General features: G+C 36.7%; 5 protein-coding genes across 14 annotated transcripts; 2 read left to right on the top strand and 3 right to left on the bottom strand.

Moving 5' to 3' along the window:
• Nucleotides 1-167: 167 nt before the first annotated feature.
• Nucleotides 168-6,100, top strand: LOC111790450 (chaperone protein dnaJ 6). Of its 4 annotated transcripts, none has more exons than XM_087122253.1 (10): nt 169-623; nt 1,318-2,663; nt 3,091-3,398; nt 4,074-4,172; nt 4,301-4,402; nt 4,685-4,744; nt 4,825-4,931; nt 5,006-5,088; nt 5,360-5,450; nt 5,559-6,100. In XM_087122253.1, the coding sequence occupies exons 3-10, from the start codon at nt 3,297-3,299 to the stop codon at nt 5,770-5,772; spliced, it is 858 nt and encodes a 285-aa protein (XP_086978379.1). In that variant the 5' UTR covers nt 169-623; nt 1,318-2,663; nt 3,091-3,296; the 3' UTR covers nt 5,773-6,100. The 4 variants fall into 4 exon arrangements, with proteins under 4 accessions (XP_086978380.1, XP_086978379.1, XP_023527112.2 ...); XM_023671344.2 differs by having other exon boundaries at nt 169-2,333; nt 2,476-2,663; XM_087122254.1 differs by having other exon boundaries at nt 168-2,663; nt 3,253-3,398.
• Nucleotides 6,101-6,182: 82 nt separating this feature from the next.
• Nucleotides 6,183-10,643, bottom strand: LOC111790449 (basic helix-loop-helix (bHLH) DNA-binding superfamily protein). The gene is made up of 8 exons (XM_023671342.2): nt 10,486-10,643; nt 9,585-10,405; nt 9,366-9,485; nt 9,209-9,274; nt 7,324-7,392; nt 7,102-7,173; nt 6,743-6,956; nt 6,183-6,658 (listed from the first exon to the last, which is right to left on the bottom strand). Exons 2-8 carry the CDS (start codon nt 10,089-10,091, stop codon nt 6,621-6,623), a joined length of 1,086 nt encoding a protein of 361 aa, XP_023527110.2. The 5' UTR covers nt 10,092-10,405; nt 10,486-10,643; the 3' UTR covers nt 6,183-6,620.
• Nucleotides 10,644-14,507: 3,864 nt separating this feature from the next.
• Nucleotides 14,508-18,389, bottom strand: LOC111789680 (OVARIAN TUMOR DOMAIN-containing deubiquitinating enzyme 4). 7 transcript variants are annotated; one of them, XM_087121966.1, is made up of 7 exons: nt 18,251-18,389; nt 15,915-16,508; nt 15,704-15,825; nt 15,590-15,630; nt 15,391-15,489; nt 15,139-15,299; nt 14,508-14,697 (listed from the first exon to the last, which is right to left on the bottom strand). In XM_087121966.1, exons 2-7 carry the CDS (start codon nt 16,495-16,497, stop codon nt 14,510-14,512), a joined length of 1,194 nt encoding a protein of 397 aa, XP_086978092.1. In that variant the 5' UTR covers nt 16,498-16,508; nt 18,251-18,389; the 3' UTR covers nt 14,508-14,509. The 7 variants fall into 7 exon arrangements, with proteins under 7 accessions (XP_086978092.1, XP_086978094.1, XP_086978090.1 ...); XM_087121968.1 differs by having other exon boundaries at nt 18,247-18,385; XM_087121964.1 differs by having other exon boundaries at nt 18,296-18,382.
• A 1,852-nt stretch (nt 18,390-20,241) lies between these two features.
• Nucleotides 20,242-22,624, top strand: LOC111789847 (transcription factor bHLH130). The gene is made up of 6 exons (XM_023670554.2): nt 20,242-21,196; nt 21,458-21,744; nt 21,834-22,004; nt 22,086-22,151; nt 22,228-22,296; nt 22,378-22,624. The coding sequence occupies exons 1-6, from the start codon at nt 20,785-20,787 to the stop codon at nt 22,450-22,452; spliced, it is 1,080 nt and encodes a 359-aa protein (XP_023526322.2). The 5' UTR covers nt 20,242-20,784; the 3' UTR covers nt 22,453-22,624.
• Nucleotides 22,625-23,491: 867 nt separating this feature from the next.
• Nucleotides 23,492-25,285, bottom strand: CYP712A1 (cytochrome P450, family 712, subfamily A, polypeptide 1). The gene is made up of 2 exons (XM_023672746.2): nt 24,286-25,285; nt 23,492-24,204 (listed from the first exon to the last, which is right to left on the bottom strand). The coding sequence occupies exons 1-2, from the start codon at nt 25,228-25,230 to the stop codon at nt 23,566-23,568; spliced, it is 1,584 nt and encodes a 527-aa protein (XP_023528514.2). The 5' UTR covers nt 25,231-25,285; the 3' UTR covers nt 23,492-23,565.
• Nucleotides 25,286-25,818: the final 533 nt, after the last annotated feature.

Here is a 25,818-nt window from a genome sequence, read left to right as displayed (position 1 = left end):
TCGTATAAAGTTATATATTTGTTCGGTGACGTTTTTGTTTATGATTTTATTTTACACTTTTGGTTTATTAATTCTTATTTCTTAAAAAAAAAAAAAAAAAAAAAAAAAAAAATTGTATTTAAGAATTATTTTCATCTCATAAAAATGTTAAGAAACGAGAAATTATGAAAACATTATCAAATAAATGTCCGTGCTCTCAATTATTAAACTTTGAATGCTTTTAAATCAGGAGAATTGAAGTTTCTACACCTGAAATTGCCATGGAAGATCTTCGGTTTGTACTCTCAGATCAAGCATTTATTCCTCTCTTCTGTTTCTTACTACACTTTCTCCCGCCAAATTTCACTTTCACCATCGCCCAACTTGAAAACTCTGTTCCAATGGCGAATTGAAGGAAGCATTGCTGCAAATGGCCAAAGGGCTATTAGAGAAGGCCAAAGAGTTCATGCCCATATGATTCGAATTGGTAAGTTGTACGATAACTGCGATTGTTTAAGTGATGCACGGAAAGTGTTTGATGAAATGCCCCAGAGGAATTGGGTTTCTGGGACGGTGATGATTTCGGCTTATTCGTTGTTTTGCCTTCGAAGCCTTGAATCTGTTTGTGGAAATGTTAAGATCAGGTAACTTTTTTCTTCTTCTTCTTCTATTTGTGTCAATGGGTTTGTGAGATGGATATCTGAGATAGCAGAGAAGATAGTTGTTGCTGAAAACCAATGTGTTAGAAGTGTTGTTTGGATGAATATTAGAAGTATTATTAAGATCATGCTAGTGACATATTAGTTTTTGTATTAGAAAGAGAGAGCGAGTGCCAATTGTCTCACGAGATTAGTCGAGACCCATACGAGCTTGTCTAGATATGTAAAAAGAAAATAAAAATTCTAGATAACAATAAATTTCACTCGTCGCATGGATTGTTCATAGATATTAGTCCTTCATTAGAAAATAAAAGGAAAATCATTAGACCACCGTGGGTTGACTTAGTGGTCAATAAGGGTCGATGTAAATAACAAAGGGCGTAGATGTAATGACTTCAAGCTATAGTGACCACCCATCTAGGATATAGTATCCTACGAGTTTTCTTGGCGATCAAATGCAGTAGGGTCAGACGATTGTCCCTCGACGCTAACTAGTCTAGTGATGAATGATTACTTGTGAGTATAAAATCCTTGCCAAGGTTCTACTAGATAAATTATGAAAAGTCCTCTCGAGGATGATCTCTGCGTCTCGAGGTGTGTTTATCGTCGATAGATAGACACTGGATCACACTCTTATAGCTGACAGCATCACATATTTGTCTGTCTTATCTGGTTGCAGCCATGGGCAGTTGGATTGGGGACTTGAATATTTTATAACATGCAAAAGAAGGATGGAATTGAACAGATATTGAACGTTATGGTTGTGTTGTTGATTAAATTGGGCATAATAGTGGGTCTGAAGCTTCTAGAGATAGAGCCTGAAAATGCAGGGTAACTATACGATTCTTTCAAATTGATATGCGTCTGCAGAAAAATGGGTAGAGCTTGATCAAATTGCCCATGCTTTCCATGCAAGTGATCACACTCATCCAAGAAGGGTGGAGGTGGCAAAGAAGGTAAAGGAATTATCCATTAAATTCAAGGAAGACGCTTATGTTCCTTGTTTGAGCTGTGTTTTGTATGATGTGCACGAGGAACGGAGAGAGAAGTTGCTTCTAGGCCATAGTGAAAAGCTAGCTTTGGCGTTTGGGTTGATTGCTACTCCTGAAGGAGCAACAATTCATCTCATAAAAAGCCTCAGAGTTTGTCGATTGTAATAAGCCCACCGCTAGTAGATATTGTCCTTGATGAGTTTGCACTTCTGGGCTTCCCCTCAAGGTTTCACCCTTATAAATAATTCTTCGTTCTTCTCTCCAACCGATGTAGGATCTCACAATCCACACCCCTTTGGGCCCCAGCGTCCTTGCTGACATTCGTTCCCTTCTCCAATCGATGTGGGGCCCTCCAATCCACCCCCTACGGGGCTCAGCGTCTTTCCTGGCACACTGCCTGGTGTCCACCCTCCTTCAGGGATCCGCCTCCTCACTGATACATCACCCAATGTCTGGCTCGATTCCATTTGTCTAGCCCAAGCCCACCGCTAGTAGATATTGTTCTTTTTGGGCTTTTCCTTCCAGGTTTTTTCTCAAGATTTTAAAGCATGTCTGTTAGGGAGAGGTTTCCACACCCTTATAAAGAATTATCCGTTCTTCTCTCCAACTGATGTGGGATCTCATACTTTAAGACAGTAATCCTATGGGACAAAAACCGGTTTCATAATATAGCTGGGGGAGTATGCTCTTGTGGAGATTACTGGTAAGCTTGAGTTCTCTTATCCTCTGCTACCATTAGTCTAAAAGTTTTTGATACATGAACTGAAGTAGCATGTGATTCAAAGAAGGTTAAGAACAGTTCTCTGAAATATTGATATGAAAACTGAAAATCTTTGTACTGCCAGATTCTTCTGATCCTATTGAGTTTGGCATCAGAGCAGCTGCTGCAATATTAAGAACATTAGCATTTCTTGTCGGCTTGGAGTCGAAACCAGTCATGGCATCTGCTGCTGCCTGCTGGTGGTGGTGAAATAATCATCCAGTAGCTTGAGGAAATGGACAATACTGCTGATGGGAACTTCAGACCTTTTAGGTATGTTACATAAATCTAGATCAAAAGTTAGTTAATTTAGTTCAATTTTGTCCCTATAGTTTTGTTGTCGATTTTTTTCTAATTATTTAAGATATACCACCATTAATATTTGAATTTTTAAAAATTATTTTAGTGTTTATAAAATATATTCATTATATATATATATATATATATATATATATATATATATATATATATATATATATATATATATATATATATATATATATATATATATATATATATATATATATATATATTATTTGTTTGTTTGTTTGTTAATATAGATTATATTGAAAAATGAAAATTTTTGAAATAACTATTTTGACCACAAAAATAATAAATGAGAAATTTTTGGGGTGTGGTTAAATCGAAACGAACGGTTTAGATCAAATATAGAGTTTGTTGACGCTACGCCCGCATGTAGAAGATCATTGCGCGGGAAAGAAGCGAACCCCAAGGCCGTCATGGCGGGAAAAAGAAAGGGATAAAATCCAGCAAATGAGAGTCTTTTTGGTGACTGAGAATCACGAAATCGATCGAACAAGCAACTATCATCTTCTTCATCGAATCGTGTATCTCTTCTTAGGCTCTGTGATTCTTATCTTCTCTTGAGCTTCTACTCCAATTGCTATGGCGAAGAAGAAGAAATCTAGGGTTCCGATGGAAGAAGACGAGGAAGAGCAAGTTGAGACTCCGAGCCAATCTTCCACCAATCAGAACAGTCTCTACGAGGTACGTTGTGAGTTCATAGGTGTTCTGGAATTTTTCTGCTGTCGACTGACCGTTTCGTCTCGAGATTCTTTTTGCCCTAAATATGGAATGGGCTTTCGTTCTTCCTTCGTTATTTACGGTTTGAGTTTTCGTACAGTCGTTGGACGTTATCGTCTTGCGATTTATAGCTCTTATTTGTGCTGTTGCTGTTTAATCTTTAATTTTAAAAGGAGAAGATGGTTGTTCGTGCTCAAATTTCTAACCTTTCTTTGGAGGCGGTGGGAATTGGTTAGTTTTGAGACAAGAACCGAGTTAATCTTGTCACTTAATGGCGTTCAAATGAAAAAGAAAAGGGAAGTTAGAGGTTCTCTAGAGAAAGATGTGGAGGAAAAAAACCTTTAATCACCCATTCATTGTCTAAGAAATAGGACTAATGTTGGAGGCTTTGATGAACATGTGAGTGAGAGACCCTGGTTCTATGAGAGTGAAGAGTTCAGTTGCCCAGATCAATGAAACTGGAGAGAATCCTACTTTTCGTTCACCCATAATGTGCTGATATATATATATATATATATATATATATATATTGGATTGATGAGTTGCAATCATTTTATTATTCTGAATGCTGCATCACTACAATGTAGTTGCCCGTTCTGTCCTTCACTTCCTAATTTTGGCTTATGATAATGCATGAAGGTTCTTGGAGTGGAGAGGACAGCTTCTCAGCAGGAAATAAAGAAGGCATACTATAAGTTGGCACTTCGCCTGCACCCTGATAAAAATCCTGGAGATGAGGTGAATGCTGATTCATCTGCAAATTCTAGTTCCATTTAACTTAATTTAATCTAATGTTCATTAAGCATATTTTCTTTTCTCTATTAGAAGTTATCAATAGTTCTTTATCTATTACCTTTCTTCATTAGGAAGCCAAAGAGAAATTTCAGCAGTTACAGAAGGTCATGTCGATTCTTGGGGATGAGGAGAAGCGTGCAGTTTATGATCAAACTGGCTATATTGATGATGCCGTAAGCACAAACTTAACTTATAACACAGTTGTAGTTTAGTGATAGAGGCTAAGGATTTGAATGGTACATCGATGCATAAGTTTGCCATGTGCATGCATCATTTTGGTCCATTTAGAAGGCACTTCAAAGCACACAATTAAGCATTCGTCTAATATATTTGTGCTCCATTACTGTCAGTGTAAAAGAATTGCATCATCCTTGACTACATTGTGAAAAGAAGTGAATAGCTTTATTTGAAAGTGAAGATCTAATACGTCTTTGTGGGTTTCTTTCACATCACAGGATCTTGCAGGCGAAGTTGTTCAGAATCTTCATGAGTTTTTCAGAACCATGTACAAAAAGGTTTCACCATACAGAAATGTCAATGCTTTCATAATCTCATTGAAACTAGTTTGTCTATAATGATATATGGTTAACTGTAGGTCACTGAAGCTGACATAGAAGAATTTGAAGCAAATTACAGAGGGTCTGAGTCAGAGAAGAAAGATTTGATTGATTTGTTCAAGAAATTCAAGGGTAATATGAACAGGTAATGAGAGTGTCCCAACTGTCCTATTCTTGTGTACAAATACCAAGTTGCTTTTTAAAGCTTCTTTTTCCCAGGCTGTTCTGCTCAATGCTTTGTTCAGATCCCAAGCTTGATTCACACCGGTTCAAGGATATTTTAGACGAGGAAATTACTTCTGGTGAGCTTTCATCTTGGTTTTGTATTGGTAGCTAGCATGGCAAGGAATTACCTATCTCTGGTTTTTGTCCTGATGATACTCGTATAATTGCAATTGTCTTCTAATTGAGTATTAAGTTTTATGTTGAGGTGAATGTTTGGTTACGTAGTTGATTATGTTGCATAAACTTATCGTATACTTGTGCTCTAAGATCGCTACTTCTGATACATTTCATGGCAGCTACCTTTGATGTGATCGATGCTAATCTTTATCTTTTCTTAACTTTTGTTAGGAGAACTAAAAGCAACGAAATCCTACCAGAAATGGGCAAGGAAAATATCTGAAACAAAGCCACCAACCAGTCCTTTGAGGAAGAGGGTGAAGTGAGTTTTCACTGCATGTTTATTGCTTTGATGATGTTACTTAAAGTTTTATATCAGCCAAATCTCGTTTTGTATCAAAGCTTACCTTGTGCTTGGATTTGTGTACAGATCTCATAGAGAATCAGAAACAGATCTCTATGCAGTAATATCTCAGAGACGGAGTGAGAGGAAAGAACGATTTGATTCCATGTTCTCATCATTGGTATCTAAATATGGTGGGGGAGGGGTAGGTGATGCCTCAGAACCAACTGAGGAAGAATTTGAGGCTGCCCAGAAGAAGTTAGAGAGCCGAAAATCCTCCAAAAAATCCAAGAGGAAGTAATAATTCCATCTTTGATGGAAGTCCCCGCTCGATCGGTTGTTTGATTCTGTCCTACTGAATGACTGCAGAAATGTGATGGCTATGGTTTTCCAGGATGAAGTTATTTATTTTGTTCTTAATGAATGTTCAATGTTTCAGCCTATCCAAGATTAATGTTTGGTTGGATTCAATATTATCATTATTTTCAAAACTAGGGGGGAAAAATACGCATGATTGTTGTTCTTTCAACAATATAATGATTTAGTTTTGGATTTTTGATTGTAGCTATTATAAAGCTACCATGGCTGGAATTTGGAGTTACACACTATGGCACTTGATTTGGATATCATAGATTTCTTTGTGTTTTGCATATGAACATCTCAAAGGAAAATGAAAAATGAGCACAAAGAGAGGCTCAAAAGACAGTGGAAGAACAAAGTTTGGAGAAATAAGTGGAGTAAGGGAATGGGTCAAGTAGCAATCACAATCAATACAATTTCAATCTGGCAATCTCAGTATTAGCTTTAAACCAGCCTCCCAATTAGTATACACATAAAAATTTAGATATTATGAATTGGAGATACCAAATCACATTCCTCTCTGGTTGTTGATAGCAATCTGGTGTCGATACTCAGCTCTCGACTCTCGACTCTGATGATAATTAGAGAGAACCTTGGAGAAGAACTACTTGAATGTGGAGGCAGATTCTCTACTTCTCTGCTAACTCTGCTAACTCTGCTATTACTATTATTACTATTATTACTATTATTACTATCATATATATATATATATCATATATATATATATATATATATATGGCTATATACACTACTAGTAGCTACATGTAATAAAATAATATAATGTTTCCTTCACAGCTCCATCTTCAATTGATTTGAGTGCAGAGATGCTGTTTCATCACAGTGATATCAACTTAGTTTCAATTCAATTCTCATATTTCCAGTATTGCTATTTTCTAAGACCTCTTTCTTACCTGAATTCGCTGAAGAGTCATAACTTAAAAGAGAGTTTTCGGGGGTGCTGAAATTACGGTGATTATGTTCATCCATCGCCCACTCTCGCTGGTTAACTGCACCGTCGAAATGCCATTGTTGTTGATATTGTTGTCTGGTTCCATTTACTGGGATTTCTGGCCACATCAACGGCGCAACCATGCTCGGAAAGTTGCTTTCCAGTATCGCTTCGTTCTGAATTTCAGTACACAATAACATAACATGACACACATTAAAGAACAAAATGTAAAGTTCCTCCCAAGCTCCTCACACTCAAACAGAAAAGCTGATAAAAGCTGATAAAAAAAAAAAAAAATGAAGCAGAAACACTGATACGTACTTCTGCAGCCAATATGCTATCAATGTTGAAATCAACTCTGGGGTTAACTGCTGCAAGCCTCATTGACAAGAACTGAAACATGGCAAGGTCAACAGAATTGGTTCAATAACTACTGAAAATGATGCATTTGGAGCTCTTGACCAGTTTCATATCATAGAAAGCTTAAGCAATTTAGTCTCAAATCTAATTTTTTTTTTTTTTTTGAAGTATTTAGATTCTGACCTCCACTTGACGCTGCAGTGATTGAACATGGTTGATGATTTCATCCAACACTAAGGCTGTACCTGAGATCTACACAGAGAGGGAGGAAGGGTGGATGTAAAATCTTAATTTAGAACACGAAAAAAGGTACTGTTTTGGATATGTTGACATTTTATGATAGGCACAATCAAAAAAGCATTAATGTCTATTATCATAGGCATCCAATAATTTGATTTGACAGCCACGCTTTAGCCAGACTAACTTCAGCTGTTTCAGCACTTAATAAAGTGAAACCTCTTGGCATGATAATATCCACAAAACTAAAAGGGCCCAACATGAATTGAACAAAATTAACAAAAAAAACTTCACCAAAACCAATAAAAACAGACAGGTGTGACGCCCAAACATTATTATGAAATTAAATCTAATCATACAATCTCAATCATTCATGGAAAGATATACTGAAGCATTTATAAAGAAAATAAATAAGAAAACGGTTAGATCCCACATCAATTAAAGAGGAGAACGAAGTATTGTTTATAAAAGTGTGGAAACCTCTTTCTACGGGCAATGGGCTAGGGTTGTTACAAATAGAATCAGAGCCAAACACCGGATAATGTGTCAGCGAGGAGGCTAAGCCCCGAAGGGGGTGGACACAAGACGGTGTGCTAGCAAGGACATTGGGCCCAAAGGGGGCGGATTGAAGGGGTTTCACGTCGATTGAAGAAGGGAACAAGTGTCAACAAGAACGCTGGGCCCCGAAGGAAGGTGGATTGGAGGGGTCCCACGTCGATTGGGGAGGAGAATGAAACATTTTTTGTAAGAGTGTGAAATCTCTCCTTAAAAAACGCGTTTTAAAAATCTCAAGGGAAAGCCCAAATGACGACTTAACTATTACAAAAACTTCAAACTTTACATTCAGAACCACGGGGCCACTAACCTTATCCTAGAAATTATCAAGTAAACCAATAATCTTCATCTCTCTCTACTTCTGAATCTTCAGAAGATACTGATCATGGTTTAATCACACGGAAATGAACCAGAGAGGCAAGGCCAGTCTCAATCCCTTTAATACAAAATGCGTTGCACAAAACGCGCTCGATTTTCGACCCGATCTTCGAAAGGTAAAGGGATGGATATTTCTCTAAAGGCTCTCATGTTTTTCACATCCCCGAGAAGTTAGGTGAGGGGAAGTTTGGTATATATGCATATACTCTGATAGAAGTTGCTCTTCTGTCATCCTATATTCGTCACCCAATTTATGATGGATGCCAAACTCAAAACAGATGGACAGTACCATGGCCCCTCCAAAGAGAATCAACAATCCCAACAAGCATATGGGGCCCTTCTTCTGATTCGACATGCCCACTATAGATGTCCCCCAGCTGCTTCAACCCAACTCCAGCTAGCATTCATTCCCTTGGAACTAAATTGAAAATTGCTGAAGTTTCAAGCAATCTCTAGGGATGTAAAAAATGAATCAAGAACTCATAGAGTGGAACAGAGAGCTAATTTGAGCTGTTCTAGGCCAAAATAAACAGATAACATCTAAACTTCATCTTCCCATTTCATGATTTGAGATGTTCTTCCTTTTTTCTCTCTCATTTTAGAATTTGGGTTCTTGTTAGATGCAAAATTAAGGCAAGAAAGAGAGAAAAGATCTGGAATGAAGATAAAGAAAAAGCTCCACAGTGCACTTCCCTTGGCTCAAAAGCAACCACTTTATTGCAGAAAAGGTGACAATGACAATGAAAATGACAAACCCCGTTATTAAAGCTCATAATCCAAAACCATAATTCCACTTTTTGGCAGACAATTAGACAGAAATTATAATAAAACTCCACAAATCTCAATCAAAGAGAATTTAATTATGATAATGACTGCATAACTACGAAGACTAACTGACCTTATTGCATCCAGGGACCAGTTCTTGAAGAAGCTTCATCCGAGCATTGATTTTCTCTCTCCTCGCCTTTGGAAACCAAGAAGAACAAAATGATGTGTTAATTTTGCAGAATTAATGGATAATTACACCTTAAGTACAGATTAATTAACAAGGTTACTCGCTCTGCTAGGCTATGGCTGTCCGTCGCTTGACCACGGGGAGCTCGGACATGGATGTAAGGAAGCTTTTCAGCCGCCTCGCTGCTTTCGTTCTTGCTCTTCTTCGTTGACCCTTTTCCCTAAATTGATTGATTGAAATTCAGACATCGAAATTGCTTAGGAATCATAGAAATCCAAACCCTAAGTTTTTCGTCTTTGTTCGTTTGATTATTGGTTACCTTTTTCTCGCGCTCCTTCCTCTTCGTCGATCTCTGGTTCGTGTTCTCCACCGCCGGATCGGAGATTAATGTCTGCAATGGATTAGGGTTCGAATCGGTTTCAGTGGTGGGCTCGTTCTTCACCTTCTCCAAATTCAACGCCACTTTACTTGTCGTATCCGGCGAATGCTCTTCGGCTAAGACAGAGAATTTGGCAGCGCGTTCAATTAGAGCCGAGTTCGTCGGGAACGTCAAATTGCAATTGAAGGCACTGAAGTAGGGTTTCGGAACGGAATCATCCGTCACAACCGCCGCCGTCGCACCACCGGCGGAATCCGGTGAGTGGAGAAGCTCTAAAGCCTGCGTCGCCGGAAGTTCCAGAAGTGCCGTAAAGGAACTAGCATTTTCCGCCGGAATCGTCATCAACCCCTGAATTTCTTCGCAGAATTGAAGCGACTCAAGTCCAGAATCATCCGATTGACGCCCGATTGGACTGGATCCACCAACAGTCCCCACTCTAATCTCCATTCACAGCAACAAAAACTCGAAAAATCCACCAAATCACTTCCAAATTCAACAACAACAACAACAACAACAAATCAATCTATCAATCAGAGCGGAAATGGAGGTGAATCAAAACGAAACAGAATCTGGGTATGAATCGTTTAAATCTTTGGCGTATTTAGGAGAAGAAAAAGGGGGAAATTAGAGATGGAGCTTCAATGGCAGCCAATCAAGTTTGTTCTTCCTCTTAATCAATCGATCTTCCCAAGAGATTACTCCTCGAGCCCATTTGAAGTATAGCGAAAGCAACGTTGCTTGGTGGTACCGATGAACAAGGACTGCACAATTATACGCAAAACCGAGAATTGTTTATAAAGATCAGAGAGAAAGAAAAGAAAATGGCTTCTACGCTTCTTACTCTCAACAGTTCTTCTCTGATGATGGTGACTTTCTCATGGACCACCAACACAAATTTTTGTCCCCTTTTTTTGCTTTTCTACTTCTTCATCTTCATTTCAATCAAACAAGATGATGTTTTGTTTACTTGATTTGTTTTTGTGTAGGGAGAGAACGGTAATTTAGTTCATTCCCGAGCATTGACCCGAGAAACAAACATAACGTTTTAGATGTTCTTCTAAGATGTTGATGCTCCTCGTAGTATGGTCCCCTGATTGATTATGGGTCGATTTCTGTTTATATATGATTAGTGATGTTCAATTCCGTTTTTAGGGTTTCTGTTGCATCCGCTCTATCAAATCCATTTGTGTTATTATATCGATGAAGAGAATAGAATCGAAAGATGGGTATTTCCCATTACTTGAAATTAATTGACATGTTTGAACTTTGATTGATGAAAAAATAATAAAAAGACGAGTATTGTGTTCGTCTATTTGTGTTATTATCTCTGTCAATTGTTACGAGTACTTATGTCGTTACACCAAGTTGAAGAATTAACTGACCTAATTTGAAACATATAGTAAAAATATAGTTCAATAATTACAGAAGTGAAGAACAATTGCTCGATGGGCGAATCTGACTATCAACTTGTCGGGATGGTATTTTGTGTTTTTATTTAAATAATATGATATTGGTTAAGTAAAAGCTTAATATATCATTTTTTTAAGTCTCGAAATCCGTTAAAATAATTTAATATTCTATAGTCCACATCTATGTATTGACCGACCCCTAAGACCATAGAATAATTGAGAAAATGAGACATCGAAATGACCTTATCTTAAAAATTAATATATTGACCCATGGTAACTTTTTTTAATCTCTATATATTTAGTTAAATTAAAAAAGTTTAATCTATGATTAGTCACCCTACTCCAAGCTTTAAGCAACGAGAAAAGAGAGATTAAGACGTGAAATTAGGGTTTTATGGCACAAAAAACGAGGTAAAACCATACGGGTTTTTTAGGGAAACGTCTATGCACCGTCTCATTTAGGATCGCTCTGATTCAGATGTGGTTTTTGATTCATTCATGTAACTCTCCTTTATTCTGGTGTCACATGCCCACCAGTTTTCACCTCCGTTTGTCCTCGAACCATATTTTACTGGAAGAGGTGCTACTCTAATACAATTTGTAGCAATATCATCGAGACCTTACGTTACTACACGATGGCTTTGCATCTCGGCCATGGTTACTTACCTGCATGACTCGTAATGTCTCCGAGTTAACCGAGTTTATAGTCGGTCATTTTCGCCTTCATAAATTAGAAAAATGAAATATTTAAGATTAATAAGGAAAATGAAATAGACCACTTGAGGGAGAGAGGGAATAAACTATCCAGGCGACACGTGTAAAATATTGATTGGGAGAAGGCACGTGTGTGACAGGGGAAGAGTTGGAGTTCTGACATGTGGGCCCCACAAGTAGAAAATATCAGCCAATTGGATTTGGCAGATTTAAGTCATTATTATGAACTTTTTGTCCCCTAATTAATCAACTTTACTCTAAACACTATCTTTTAATTGGATATGATATTTCCAGCTCACCACTTTAAAAAAAAAAAAAAAAAGAATTATAATAATAATTACTTTTTTAAAAAAATAAAATTATAATAATAAATGTGTCAAAATATTTCACTTTCTTTCATATATATATATATATATATATATATATATATATATATATATATATATATATATATATATATAATTCTTAATTTTACTCCTAATAAATTAAAATTTCTCAATTATATTTTTATTAAAAAATACTAAAATTTGTTAATAAAAATTTGGTACGCTACTAATTTATATATTTATTATTTTGTCACGTGCATGTATAATTTGAATGAAATAGATTTAGTTAATCGGTAGATAATATTTTACTAATAATTTGATTGATGTCGGTGAAACAAAGATTTCATGAAACGTTGGCCTTTTGTTAACAAAATTTGAAATTTTTTCGACCGAAAAAAAGTTGTAGTTGAGAAACTTTTATACATGTAACGTTTCATACTTGAATTCATATCAAGATTTAGATTTTGGATGACCTTAATTAGCATGCTTAAATGACAGTGGACTTGCGATTGTGCCGCACTCACTTTCCAATGACAAGTGAGCTAAGCCAATTCGTTCTTGCGTCGCCTACGGCTAAGCGACGTATGCTCGAACATCTAATCTCGATTTAAGAGAAGATTTTCGAAAGAGACGTTATATAAACAAGCAAGAGAGTAACAACAACGACGGACAGTATATAACTTTGGGTAGGGAACACGGGTTTATAAGGGTGTGAAAACCTTTTTATAGTACACGCGTTTTAAAATTGTGAGACTAACGACAATAAGTAACAAACTAAAGTAAAAAATCTATAGTTACTATTTATACTTCAGTCACTTCCTTTTAGGTAATTCTATCATAGAAACTTTAAATTTAAACGTGCTTAGCTTGAAACAATTCTAAATTGGGTGACAAACTATAATGGTCTAAGCCCACCGCTAGTATATATTGTCCGTTTTTGTCCGTTACGTATCGCCATAAGCTTCACAGTTTTAAACGCATCTGATATGGAGATGTTTTCACATCCTTATAAGAAATGTTTTGTCCCCGATAAATTCCTCAACTGTGTTAGTTTGTGGGAATAATTTTCACTCCAAAAAATAAATAATACGAACATGTTAGAAATGATACACATAAATGTAAAGGTTATCAAATTTTAAATATATAATTCCAAATTATGATGAAATGCTTACTCGATAAAAATAAAAATATCTACTAATTTTAAAAAAAATTATAATTTAACCAATTATTTATGAGAAATAAAATTATTGATGGAGAATTTGAAAGGGGTATGAGATGGGAGAGTACTATCAAATGAGCTGGAGCCATGATTCCAAGTGGGTCCCACAAAATAATAATAATAATAATAATAATAAAAACTCCAATCATTTTCAAAATTTAATATATTACACATCACCAACCACATTTCATTTTCTCAATTTTCCCAACCATATATTTTTTTTTTTATATTTTTCTTTTATCTTTTCTATATAAAAAAATTTAAAAATAAATAAATGTTTTTTTTAGCTTTTCAATTATTTAAAAAACAACTATTTTTTTAATATTTAAAAGATTATTTTTATATTAGAATTTCATCTTTGTCATTTCCTTCATAATTTTTTGTGTGAGATTCTTGCAAATTGTCTCACTTTAAAGGCTTGTAATTTTCAATAATTAAAATTTTGGATTATCGAGATTTAGGTATATCAACGAAGGTAGCAAAAGTCTCGACGCTTTGCTAGTGAAGGAAAGTTCATGCTAAATAGCATAAAGTGATTATATTTGTAGAAACCCGTTTTCGACGAATTTAGGTTAGATTGTGACCCTTTATCATTGATCGCTGATCACAAAAATTTAACTTACATTTTAAAGATTATAGTTTGTTTTCTAACGGCTACACGATGTGATCTTAAGTGTCAAACTTACGTCTTTTTCAATTATGTCTCATGGAAAACATTTTTGACTTTATAATAAAAAAAAAATCATGAAATTTATTTAGAATTCAGCTGTAAATAATTTAAATGATAGAACTTTATATTAAATTTTATTGGGAATAAAAAGAAATAATAATAATAATAATATGGTGTTGAATTTGGTTGTGTGTGTGTGAGGATAGGGAAGCAGCAGCCAAACAGATACAAAGTCTTTTTTTTTTTCTAAAATAAATAAATAATGAAACGTTGTCGTTTTAAGGCCCATCAGCCCATTCTAAAGGTACTTCTCCCAATTGCATAGGACCCCCCCCCCCCCCCACCCCAAGGGCTTAACTGTCCATTTCAACTCTATGGGCCCACTTCTCCTTTGTGGGCCCACTCCATTTTTGACCTTATTATTATTATTTTTCATCCCTACTTCTAAAATTATTTTCATTCATTTATTTCAATTTATATTTTCCACTAATTATCATGTTTCAATTTGAACCATGTAATTATTAATTTTAAATTTCAATTTCATTCATGTTTTTAACGATGTAGATTAATTTCAAAATGAATGAGAATAAAATTAAAACAATAAAAAGAAAAAGAATTAGAGGCTGATGGGCCCGGGGGAGGCGACAAGTGGAGTGACGTGGTGGGCCGGGAAGTGGGCCGAGTGTTGGGAGGACCAGTTGCGAAGGGCCTATAGCTGAAGACGTAAACGTAGATTAGACTAAACTAGGGGTGGGCCCACGCTCGATTATTATTATTATTATTATTATTATTATTATTATTTATTTTCAGAAATTTTATATTTCACAAATGTCCATAATACCTTTAACTTGGCTTAACTTTATTTGCTATTAACGAGTAAACTTACCAATTTACCCTCCAACTCAGCTTCTCACTCGCACGATTAGGGTCAACTACTCGTCAATATTCATCATTAGACAAGACAAACTCGACCTACAAGTCTATCTGCAGCCCTAAGATATAGTCGGGGCTCGTGCGATTGACTAGGTTTAGCGTTAGCCCAAGCCTAATGATCCTATAACGCTAAGTTGAACTCGTTCGATCAAATTTTGGATTTATTTTAAAGAATAAAAAAAGATGTAATTGATTGAATTAGAACACTAAAGCTTTGATCTACCTGCTGGTCCTTGATTTGCAGGAATTTGCAAAGCATCGTAATGGCCAAAACCATGGTAGAGAACCCTGATTGGATTATCCTTCCCATATTCATCGCCATATTCAGCAATGGATATCAACCCACCAGCATCTTTATCGTACATGTACACTATGATAGGTGCCCTGCACCAGCAACCACACCCTCTTCATCATGAACCATTCACTCATATATGCACTACACACACACACACACACAGTGAGAGCAAGAGCTTACTGAAGAACATGTGAAGCCATGAACAACTCCGGCTCGCCTCCCCAGACGTGCGGTTTTCGCATATTCGACACATAAGTATCGAAATTGCCTTCCACAAACCTGTTGACAACACAAGCAACTGTTCATGTTTTATCCTACAAAAGTAATGCCATTGATATGAAACTCCAGTCGAGCGAGAGAGATAGAGAGATTGATTCACCATTCTGTTTCCTCCCGTCTCTTGATAAACTCATCTGCAACCTGAAAGATGGGTGATCCATGATTTTAAGTAAAAATGAATCTTAATAGCTACAGTAGGATGTGTGTAACGTACTTTAGTCCGCAACTCGTCTGCCAATTCTCTCTGAAGACTCTCAGTCGGAGCTGACTTCCCAGATCGTAAGCAAGCTCCATGAGCAACCGAGCGGAACAAACATCGTCCATCTCCAGGAATTCCTGTCCAGAACAAACAGGTTTCTTAATCTATGCTACTTTGCTAACACGATTTAATGTAAAACAAGGAAATGGAAGACTTCGAAGCTCACCGATGACGGAATAGTCGATGTAAACCTTCTTTCCATGAGAGAATTTGACATGAGATGAATCATAGTTTTCTTCATTACCCTTTTTGTCACAGGCTGCTTCAGCATGGACTGGTTCAGAAGCGGAACAACAAACCACCCATCCAAAAACTAAGCCAGCAGAAGCAGAAGCACATCTTTCTGGGCATCGCATGTTATACTTGATTTTGCTACACATCCCATCACTGGGGACTGATATCTTTGCATCCATACCTTTGCAAGCCAGTGAAATTTCAAGTCCTCTTCCACGCGATCCTCCATCGGTGATCAAATCCTTAACCGTTAAAGCCTCAAAGTCATTTAGCCGTCTCGAGAAGCAGTAACTGAGACAGCCTCCCTGAATTCTTTGGCAAATGTTTGGTGACCAAGATGATATGATCGTGACAGATTGATCGCCATACTTTGGTCTCGAAATTCCATAAGAACAGCATGAAGTTGGTGTTCTTTGGGAAAGCACTGTACAGATGTTGCTGCCCATCTGTGTGCAAACACGGAAGTTCAGGGGGATAACGTTCCTCGTGCAAACACTGATTGAACCAATACTCATGGTGGTGTAGCCTGAGGAATTAGCAGAAACAAAAGATAAAACAAGAACAATCAGCAAATGAAAGCATTCCATTGGTACAAAATGCAGAATCACAAACGTTTTAATTGGTTCTAACAGGCAAAGAACTTGTTTCACTAAAAAACTAAGACACAATGTGTTCCATATCACTCATTGTTCTAAAGAGGATAAAAGGATGGCACTAGATGAAACAACGGTTTACAACAGCAATCCGAGACAACAATTCAAGTTTTTCCTTACGTAGTGGAAACGCCTTACATTCAAAAGTGTGTATAGGAATCATCTATAAAGTGGGCCATTTTGAACGCATTTAGATGGCACCGATATTACTGCAACAGCCATCAATGTTGAGGATTGTTGGGAGAGGAGTCCTACATCAGCTAATTAAGAGGTTGTTCATGAGTTTATAAGTAAAAAATACATCTCTATTGGTATGAGGCCTTTTGGAGAAACCAAAAGTAAAGCCACAAGAGCTTACGCTCAAAGTGGACAAAATCATACAATTGTGGAGAGTCGTGATTCCTAACATGGTATCAGAGCCATGCCCTTAATTTACCCATATCAATAGAATTCTCAAATGTCGAACAGAGACGTTGTGAGCCTCGAAGGTGTAGTAAAAAGTGACTCAAGTGTCGAACAAAGAGTGTACTTTGTTCGAGGGCTCCAGAGAAAAGGAGTCGAGTCTCAATTAAGGGGAGGTTGTTCGAGGTCTCCATAGACCTCAGGAGAGGCTCTATGATGTATTTTGTTCAAGGGGAGGATTGTTGAGGATTGTTGGGAGAGGAATCTCACATTGGCTAAGTAAATAATACATTTCCATTGGTATGAGGGCTAATTAAGAGGTTGTTCGAGATCACCATGAGAGTTTATGCTCAAAGTGGACAATATCATAATATTGTGGAGAGTTGTGATACCAAACAATCAACGACAACAAGTGGCATCAAGGCAATATTTTTTTGTTCTCCCAGATTACGTCCCAACTCATTAGATAGGAATCCAATGGGGGCAGGCACGCACCAGCCAAGTCAGTGGGGGATCCAGTCGAGCTCCTTCCCCCACTTAACCATGGCACGAGCACGAAAAATTGATCGATTCTTATCACAACTTTTTTCCTAGTGCCTAATTCACTAATTCATAGGTAGATACTCAAACTTTTGTCAGAAGGGATGATCTGAAGTAGATATAATAAACAATCTTATCGAATGCGACATCAATTTCAACCCAACACAACGCATAGAATCAATCTCAAATATCAATGACTAAGAATTACAGTTCAACCCCAATGATTCATTTTCTCGTTAATATGGATTCGCATAATCTAAGAATTTATGAAATGCAAACCAGAGTTCCAACAAAAGGCTAGAAACGCACACAGCCACAAGAACATTAACAACGAAGAACGAAAGGGGAAAAAGAAAAACAACAAGGTTTGAAGATAATAAGAGTCTTTGATTACCATAAATCAAAGAAAAATGCCAAAAAATCAAGAATCTGCAGACCTGAACACAAAGCTTAAAAAAGAGCAAGAATCACAAAAACAAATTAAAAAAACGAAATCAAACGGCGAACGATGCACAAATGCCGAAAAGAAGATCAAAATCAAAGAGGGGATAAACAAGGGAAGGAGATTTAAAGTTGAAGAAAAGCCCAAACCACGTAAAAGAAAGAAACAACAAAAGAAAACCCAAAATCGGCATAAGATTCAAGAAATGGGGTTTAAGGAAAGAATACCCACAACGATAGGTTTCCGATTAAAGTTGAGCCACGAACACACACATACCCTTGGAGATTAGAACAGGGCAATAGCCATATTGTCTCGTTGAATTTGCTCTGGTTTCACTTCGCAGCTTCATCCAGGCGCTGCTCGAAGTTCATAGAACAAACAAGAAGATTATGAAATCGACCCATTAACACGTTGTCCACAACACAAACATTTGGGCCTTTGGGCCTTTTGGGCCAAACTATGGGTTTGAAAATTGGGCCTAAGAAATAAAAACAAATTTCTAATTAAATTAATAATAAATAAAAAATAGAGAGGACCACAGGACAAAAATTAAATAGTTAAAATAAAAAATAAAAAATAAAAAATAAAAAGTACTGAAGTGAATGCAAGTCTCACGTGTACCTGTTTCCCTCCACACAAAAATAAGTCTTACTTTATTGGGAACCTCTCTCTCTCTCATCCCTTTCTCTCTCCTCCCCAAAGTTTTTACTTTTTTTTTTTTAATTTAATTTAATTTTTTAATCACGGACCACTTCAATTCTCAAATTCAAAAATAAAAAATCCCCAATTCCCTTCCCAATTTGGTGTTTAAATATATCAATTACGAAATTTAAAAAATGGGTTAGTTTTCATTTTAATAATTAATAAATAAAATGTCGGCATTTACGACATCGAGCTGACGTTCATTTGCGTGTCGGTATAACGACGTTTTAAATGACATTTACACCCTTGACTATTGAGCCAAATTCACATTTCTTCAACCAGAAATACGTCATTTACTTCCCGTGTAAGAATTATATAAATTAATAAATAAAAAAAATTGATTCTAAATGGATTATTTTAGAATCCAAAATAAAAAATGCATAATTAATATTCTCTTTTAGTTCCATTTTTAAGGAAGGGTGCAATCAGATTCTATTCCACAATCTGATTATATTCAAATCAATAATAATAATAATAATAAATTTTAATAATTATTGTGCTAAAAGAAATTATTCTTTTATAAAATCATTGAAAATAAATAAATAATAATAATAATAAAAAAGAAAAAAAAAGATAAGAAAAAAGAATAAGATTTCTCCTCCATTTTGTAGGCCTTTGAACGTGACTTTTCATTATAAAGCACTTTCACTTTTTTCGCTATCATATCGTTAAATTATTATTTTATTAATATAACCTTCGAATAACGTCAAATTAATTAAAAAAATAAAAATTAATTCAATATATTACTGGATCGATTAAATTAAATACTATTTTTTTAGTATTTTCGATTGTTTTTTTTTTTTTTTTAATTCGAGAAAAGAAAACTTGTGGGAGAAGGAAAGGATAAAGTTGTGAGTTGAGGGAGGAGATATTGATTGGGAGGTGTGGAGGTTTCTAATTAAAAATAAATAAATAAAATAAATAAATAATTATTTAAATATAAACATAAAAAGTGGTTGGGAGGATCATTTGAGCAAAGGCGTTTGGCTTTCTATGAAAGACGGCTGGGAAAAAGAAATGAATAAAAAAATAAAATTCACGAGGGGGGAGGAGGAAGTAATCAGATGCGGCATGAATCCGGTGCGCGCGGGTTCCATTGGTGACGTCACCGCATATTTTAATTTTTAATTTTTAATTTTTAATTTCAGCCGATATTCTGATGCCTTGTCCATGAAAACAACATCGCCCATCTTCTTTCACAATACTTGTGTAATAATATTTAAATTATAATTTATTATTTTTATTTTAAATTTTTAAATTTTGAATTAAATTCATATTATAAGCTGAAAATAGAAAGCTACAATAAATAAATAAATAAATTAATTAATTAATTAAATTTGTACAAAAAATAAATAAAATAAAATAAAGTTTCTCGTAAGTAGAGTATCTTTGTCCACGTCCCTACCACTTTCCAAAACAGAATTTAATTTAATTTTGCAAAAAAAAAAAAAAAAATTAATTTTAATAATACCGAAAATGGGCTCCGCTAAGCTAAGAGCAGTGTGAGTATTGGCGAAATGTCGCCCCAAAATAGAAAACTTTGTCTCGGTCTTCGTTTTAATGTAATTAAAGCAAAGAGGATGGATATCAATGGCGCTTCTGTAAGAGCAGCAAAAGCAAATCCTTAAGGCCGCGAGTGGGAAAACCCCGATTTGCCCTCTTTCTCTTTCTATCTCTTTCTTGTTCCATAACAAGATTGATTTGCTTTCTTCTTCCTCCTTCTTTGATTTTTGCCCCATTTCTTTTATCTTCTTTGAAATCCCTCTTTTCATATACTCTGTTTTTTTTCACTTACTATGGCTTCTGATTAGTTGCTTCTTTTGTGGGTCGGTTTTCATTATCCTTAGCTTCTTCTATAAGATCTTATCTTCATTCTGCTTACAAATTAAGCTGTTGAAATGACCCATTTCGTTGGTTCTTGAAAGCGAGAGACGAATTTCTCGGATTTTCTATAGGTATGATTAAAAGGGTTTTGGTTTTAACTTCCATTTTTGCCGCTGTTCTTCAAAAGGGGGATTCGGGGATTCGGGGATTTGGGGTTTGGGGGTTTTGATTTTTGATTGATGGGTTCGAATACCCACCACAGTTTTCAGCAACCCAATTCGGCGTTGCTTCGATTTCGCTCTGCTCCCAGTTCTCTGCTTGCGGATTACGCTCAGGGGATTGATTCTAAGCGCTCTAATCCCTTTGAGAGCTCTGAATCGGAGCGGATGGTTTCTAGATTTGGGAGTCGTAATGACTCCGAATCTCCGGCGGCAGGAAACTATTGTTCTGGTCTCCCGCCGCATTATCCCCGCCCGAGCACCGCCGTGAACTGTTCTTCTTCCTCTTCTTCCTCTTCTTCTTCTTCCTCTTCTTCATCTTCTTCTTCCTCTTCTTCTTCTTCAATGAGTAGCTCTCTTGGTTTTCTGGGTTCTAATCTTGTTCGTCAGAGTAGCTCTCCTGCTGGAGTTTTCTCTCAACTCAATCACAATGGTGAATCTCTCTGTCTCTCTCTCTCTGTTTTACTTTTGAGAAATTTTAGTTCCATTAATGGCATAAGTCAACCTCCCCTGTGAATTTCATCCCATTTCATGTTTAATCTGATCTGATATATATATATATATATATATATATATTGATGGATGAATTCATAGTTTTATATTGTTCTTATTGAAATGATTTGATGTTCATCTCTGGATTATTGAGTTGAAATGAAGTTTATGTTTAGATTCTTGATGAACTGATTGTATGTAGGCTATGGTGGGGGAAGTTTTAATAGGCTGAGTGGTAGTAATAACAATGATGGAGGGGAACTTAGCTTCTCCTCTTTGCTGCCTTCTTCTCTGGGAATGCTTTCTCACATCTCTGAACAAGTAATTGGGAATGAAAAGCTTACAAACACCAATGGAGAGCCTCAGTTCTTTACTCCGACCGGGTTCCCGTTCGCTTCCTGGAACGAATCGTCGCAGTTCTCCGACACTTTTCCTGTCGTAAAACACGACCCGGATAGTAATAGGAAGTTGTTTTCTAGTAGCCATCAGGTATGGATCAATTGATTATCTGAAATGATCATAAGCTGTGTTTTTCTCTTTTGTGTATATGATATCAAAGCCTGTTTCGTGTCGATTAGAACGGCGAGATCGGGAACCGAGTTCATTTACTATCGCACCATTTGAGCTTGCCGAAGAACACATCCGACATACCTTCCATTGAGAAGTTGTTGCAGCTCCAAGACGCTGTTCCTTGTAGAATTAGAGCGAAACGAGGCTGCGCTACTCATCCACGCAGCATCGCCGAACGGGTGAGAGAACCGTCACATTATATTCATCACTTACAAATCTATCAAATTACTAATTCATATCAAATCACAATCCATCAATAGGTACGACGAACTCGAATCAGCGAGCGTATGAGGAAGCTACAAGATCTTGTACCAAACATGGACAAGGTATACACACATATATAAAAACTCCCTAACATACAAATCCCACATTCAAAACTCATTTACTTTCATCATATTACAGCAAACGAACACGGCCGACATGTTGGACTTAGCAGTCAACTACATCAAAGAGCTTCAGAGACAGTTCAAGGTACAAGCTACTTACATTCGCTCCGAATCAAACGAGGTTTACAAGAGACATCTTTTATACATGTTCTTTTTTTGTTTGTAGACGTTGAGCGATAACCGAGCGAATTGCGTGTGCGTGAATACACAGAAGGCGGTATCAAATCAGATAATACGATGAGACGGGGACGGGGACGGGGACGGAGGAAGTAGGGTTGTTGTTATACAATATAAATATGTGGTTTGTAAGGAATAAGAAGAGAGTAGAGACTGAATGGGAAAAGAAAGAAGAAATTTGTAATAGAAATATGTATGGAATAATAATAAATTAAATGTTTTTTTTTTTAATTTTTAATTTTGTTGGAATTAAATAAATAATTAAAATAAAAGTCCCAAATAAGGAAAGGGGCAATGGATTTGCCGTTGGATTTGAACCCATCTTTTCAAACTGTCTATTGGTGGATTTGTTATTTGACGTGTTTTAATACCTTTTGTCTCATTTACCCCTAACCTTTGCCTACCTTCTTTTTCTTTTTTTATTTTTTTATATTTATATTTTTAATTTAACTGCAAGATCTCATAATCCACCTACTTGGGGCTTCAACGTCCTCGGTGGCATTACCATTCAGTGTTTAACTTTGATATCATTTGTAGCAGTCTAAGCTCACTACTAGTAAATATTGTTCATTTTGGTCCGTCATGTTTTATTGTTAGCCTCACAGTCTAAGTCCACTTCTTTTGAGGCTTTTGGGTTTCTTTTTATTTATTTATTCATAATTCTTTAATTTTTAAATATAATTATTTTTAAATAATGTTTGAGGATCAAAATAAAACTTCAAATTAGATTTAAAATTATTTTCTTTTTATTATATATTTATTATCATGGTCCCAACAATTATTGAGTTATATATATATATATTTTTTGATTGATTGAAAAAATAATTTTCCATTTAATAATTATGGAGCAGTTAAATATGATAATAAATATAAAAAAAAAATGTTATTTTATCCAATATTTAAATATTTCACCAATTTTTAAAAGGAAATTTGAGCGTACAAACAAACAACTATACAAAAGTCCAATTTTAATGATGTTTTTCCATAAATTTTTGTATTATTACTTTGATTATTTATGGTACGGAAATTAATTAATTAATTCTTTGAAAATTTTTACCATTAAAAAATAATTATAATTTCTTTTAGAATTATTTTATTGAATTATATTCGAATTGACACAGCTAATTTTAGTAGATATATTTTACACGAATAAGATGCAGATTGACACAGTTTATATTTAAGTATTCTTATTAATGGGGTCGGCGTAACGAACGAGCGGTGTTGCCATCTCGGCAGCGAAACCCGGGCCGGGTGTCAAATCGATGGTGTCGCCGTTGCCGTCTCCGTCAACCTTCCAATCAAAGCGCTGCACCATGGCCGCCATTGCACATGGGAAAACTAACAAGGCAAGGGAGGAACCAGGGCAACCTCTCTTCCCACTCCCAAACGGAATATACCGGAAATTTTGCCCCTTCATCTCCATACGGTGGCTACCAATGTTCTCATTTGACCCTTCTAGAAACCTCTCCGGCAAGAACCTGTCGGGCTCCGACCAAGATTCTGGGTCTCTCATGACAGCATAAGCGTTGACCAAGACTCGTGTTTTCGCCTTGACTAGTGACCCGTTGATGATGCAGTCATCTAAACATTCTCTGATGATCAGCGGCGCCGATGGGTGCAGCCGGAGTGTTTCGTTCACCACCGCACGGAGATACGGGAGGTTAGGGAGGTCGGATTCTTGAACTAGCTTCTCCTCTCCGACCACCGAAATTATCTCTTTTCTTAACTCCTCCATTGATTTTGGACGATTCAAAAGCTCCGCCATCGCCCATAGTATCGCCGTGGCTGTCGTGTCAGTGCCCGCCATGAAAAGATCCTAAAAGTAAACAATATCATATCATTATGGAGAGTCGTGATTCTTAAAAAAAACATACAAAAATTAAAATAATAAACTCACGAGCAAGAAGGATTTGATATCTTTTCTCGTTATGTTCATCTCCGCATTTGGATCGTTGTGACACTCGAGCAAGATGTCCAATACGTCTAGTTTTCGGTCGGGATCACGGCCGCCATTGATGGCGGCTTCATGCTCCTTCATTATCCTCTCCACCAACCCATCAAATCTCTTCATGGTTCTAACAAATTTCTTGCCATTTCCAGAGAAATCAAGCACTTTGAAAGGTCCCAAAATGTCTCCCAAACTCAATTTCCCAGCAAGCCTATTGATCTTCCACATCAAATCTTGAACTTCTTGAGCTTCATCAATTCCATCACAACATCTTGTGCTCAAAAGCATTCTTGATATGATATTATTTGTCAAAGTGGTAAATTCCAATCTCAAATCCGATGGTTTCTTTTCTCTTGAATTTGCTTCAACTCTCTCCACTAGTTTACCCACCTCGTCCCTTCGGATTGCGGCGGCGATAGCGAGCTGTGGCGGCGAGAGAAGCCGTGTCATGGTAAGTTTCTTCATGAATCGCCAATAGGGACCGTAGGGAGCCATGACGAATCTCGACCCTCGGTAGATGAAGTGCTCAGAGGCACCGAACTCCGGTCGGGAGAGGAAATTGTGCTCGTGAGTTTTGAGGACCTCTTTGGCAACTGTAGCGGTAGAGACGACGACGCATTTGGATGCGCCGAGTCGAAGCTCGATGAGGGAGCCATAACGACGAGCTAGGGTTTGGAAGGAGGTGACTAGAACTGGGGTGAGAAGGTGGAGATGGCCGATGAGAGGGAGGGCCGGTGGGCTCGGGGGCAGCGCGTAACCGCCGGGGATCGAGGATTTAGGGTTTGGGAGAAGTTTTTTGAGGAAGAAATGAAGGAGGAGGGCAGTGATGAACCAAAAGCACCAAAATTGAGAGGGAAAGGTGATGTTATGAAAGATGGTGGCCATGGTGTTCATTGTGGTGATAGGTAGGGAGCAATCTACTCTGTTAAACTTACCCTATTTTGATCCATTTTATAGCATATGATCGTGATCCCATGCACCAATGGCCCATATTATAATGAATACTTAATATATATTTTTTAAATTATAACGTTATTCTCGATTTTTCATTAACATTTTAAAACTATATTTGAAGTAGAAATGTGAGATTACACGTCGGTTGGAGAGGGGAACGAAGCTTATAAAGGTGTGAAAACCTCTTCCTAATAAACGCATTTTAAAACCGTGAGACTGACAACGATACGTAACTGGTAGAAATGGTCAATATTTGCTGGCGGTGGGATTGGATTGTTATAAATGGTATCAGTGCAAGACACTAAGCGGAGTGCAAGCGAGGATGTTGGTCCCCAAGGGGTGGATTCTGAGATCCCACGTTGGTTGAGAATAAAGCTTATAAGGGTGTGGAAACCTTTCTCAAGTAGATGCGTTTTAAAATCGTGAGGCTGACAACGATATGTAACAGGTTAAAATGGACAATATCTGTTAGCAGTGGAGTTGGATTGTTACAAATGGCATTAGAGCCAGATGGCTGCCAAGGAAGGT

This window comes from Cucurbita pepo, chromosome 3, assembly GCF_057944985.1.
Source record: "Cucurbita pepo subsp. pepo isolate OVF chromosome 3, ASM5794498v1, whole genome shotgun sequence".
In the NCBI taxonomy this organism is placed as follows: Eukaryota; Viridiplantae; Streptophyta; class Magnoliopsida; order Cucurbitales; family Cucurbitaceae; genus Cucurbita; species Cucurbita pepo.
This window is presented reverse-complemented; position numbering and strand designations above follow the sequence as displayed.

Bases quoted from the DNA above. Each gene is read 5' to 3' on its own strand.
- LOC111790450 (XM_087122254.1), top strand. From the start codon at position 3,297: ATGGCGAAGAAGAAGAAATCTAGGGTTCCGATGGAAGAAGACGAGGAA. The intron at 3,399-4,073 runs GTACGTTGTGAG...TAATGCATGAAG, and splicing joins ATCAGAACAGTCTCTACGAG to GTTCTTGGAGTGGAGAGGAC. The intron at 4,932-5,005 runs GTAATGAGAGTG...TCTTTTTCCCAG, and splicing joins TTCAAGGGTAATATGAACAG to GCTGTTCTGCTCAATGCTTT.
- LOC111790449 (XM_023671342.2), bottom strand. From the start codon at position 10,091: ATGGAGATTAGAGTGGGGACTGTTGGTGGATCCAGTCCAATCGGGCGT. The intron at 7,174-7,323 runs GTCAGAATCTAA...GCCATGTTTCAG, and splicing joins CACTGCAGCGTCAAGTGGAG to TTCTTGTCAATGAGGCTTGC. The intron at 6,659-6,742 runs GTAAGAAAGAGG...GTGATGAAACAG, and splicing joins TGACTCTTCAGCGAATTCAG to CATCTCTGCACTCAAATCAA.
- LOC111789680 (XM_087121964.1), bottom strand. From the start codon at position 18,368: ATGAAGCTGCGAAGTGAAACCAGAGCAAATTCAACGAGACAATATGGC. The intron at 15,631-15,703 runs GTACGTTACACA...CCCATCTTTCAG, and splicing joins CAGACGAGTTGCGGACTAAA to GTTGCAGATGAGTTTATCAA. The intron at 15,300-15,390 runs GTAAGCTCTTGC...TTGCTGGTGCAG, and splicing joins ATGGCTTCACATGTTCTTCA to GGCACCTATCATAGTGTACA.
- LOC111789847 (XM_023670554.2), top strand. From the start codon at position 20,785: ATGGGTTCGAATACCCACCACAGTTTTCAGCAACCCAATTCGGCGTTG. The intron at 21,745-21,833 runs GTATGGATCAAT...CGTGTCGATTAG, and splicing joins TGTTTTCTAGTAGCCATCAG to AACGGCGAGATCGGGAACCG. The intron at 22,005-22,085 runs GTGAGAGAACCG...ATCCATCAATAG, and splicing joins CACGCAGCATCGCCGAACGG to GTACGACGAACTCGAATCAG.
- CYP712A1 (XM_023672746.2), bottom strand. From the start codon at position 25,230: ATGAACACCATGGCCACCATCTTTCATAACATCACCTTTCCCTCTCAA. The intron at 24,205-24,285 runs GTGAGTTTATTA...GTTTACTTTTAG, and splicing joins ATATCAAATCCTTCTTGCTC to GATCTTTTCATGGCGGGCAC.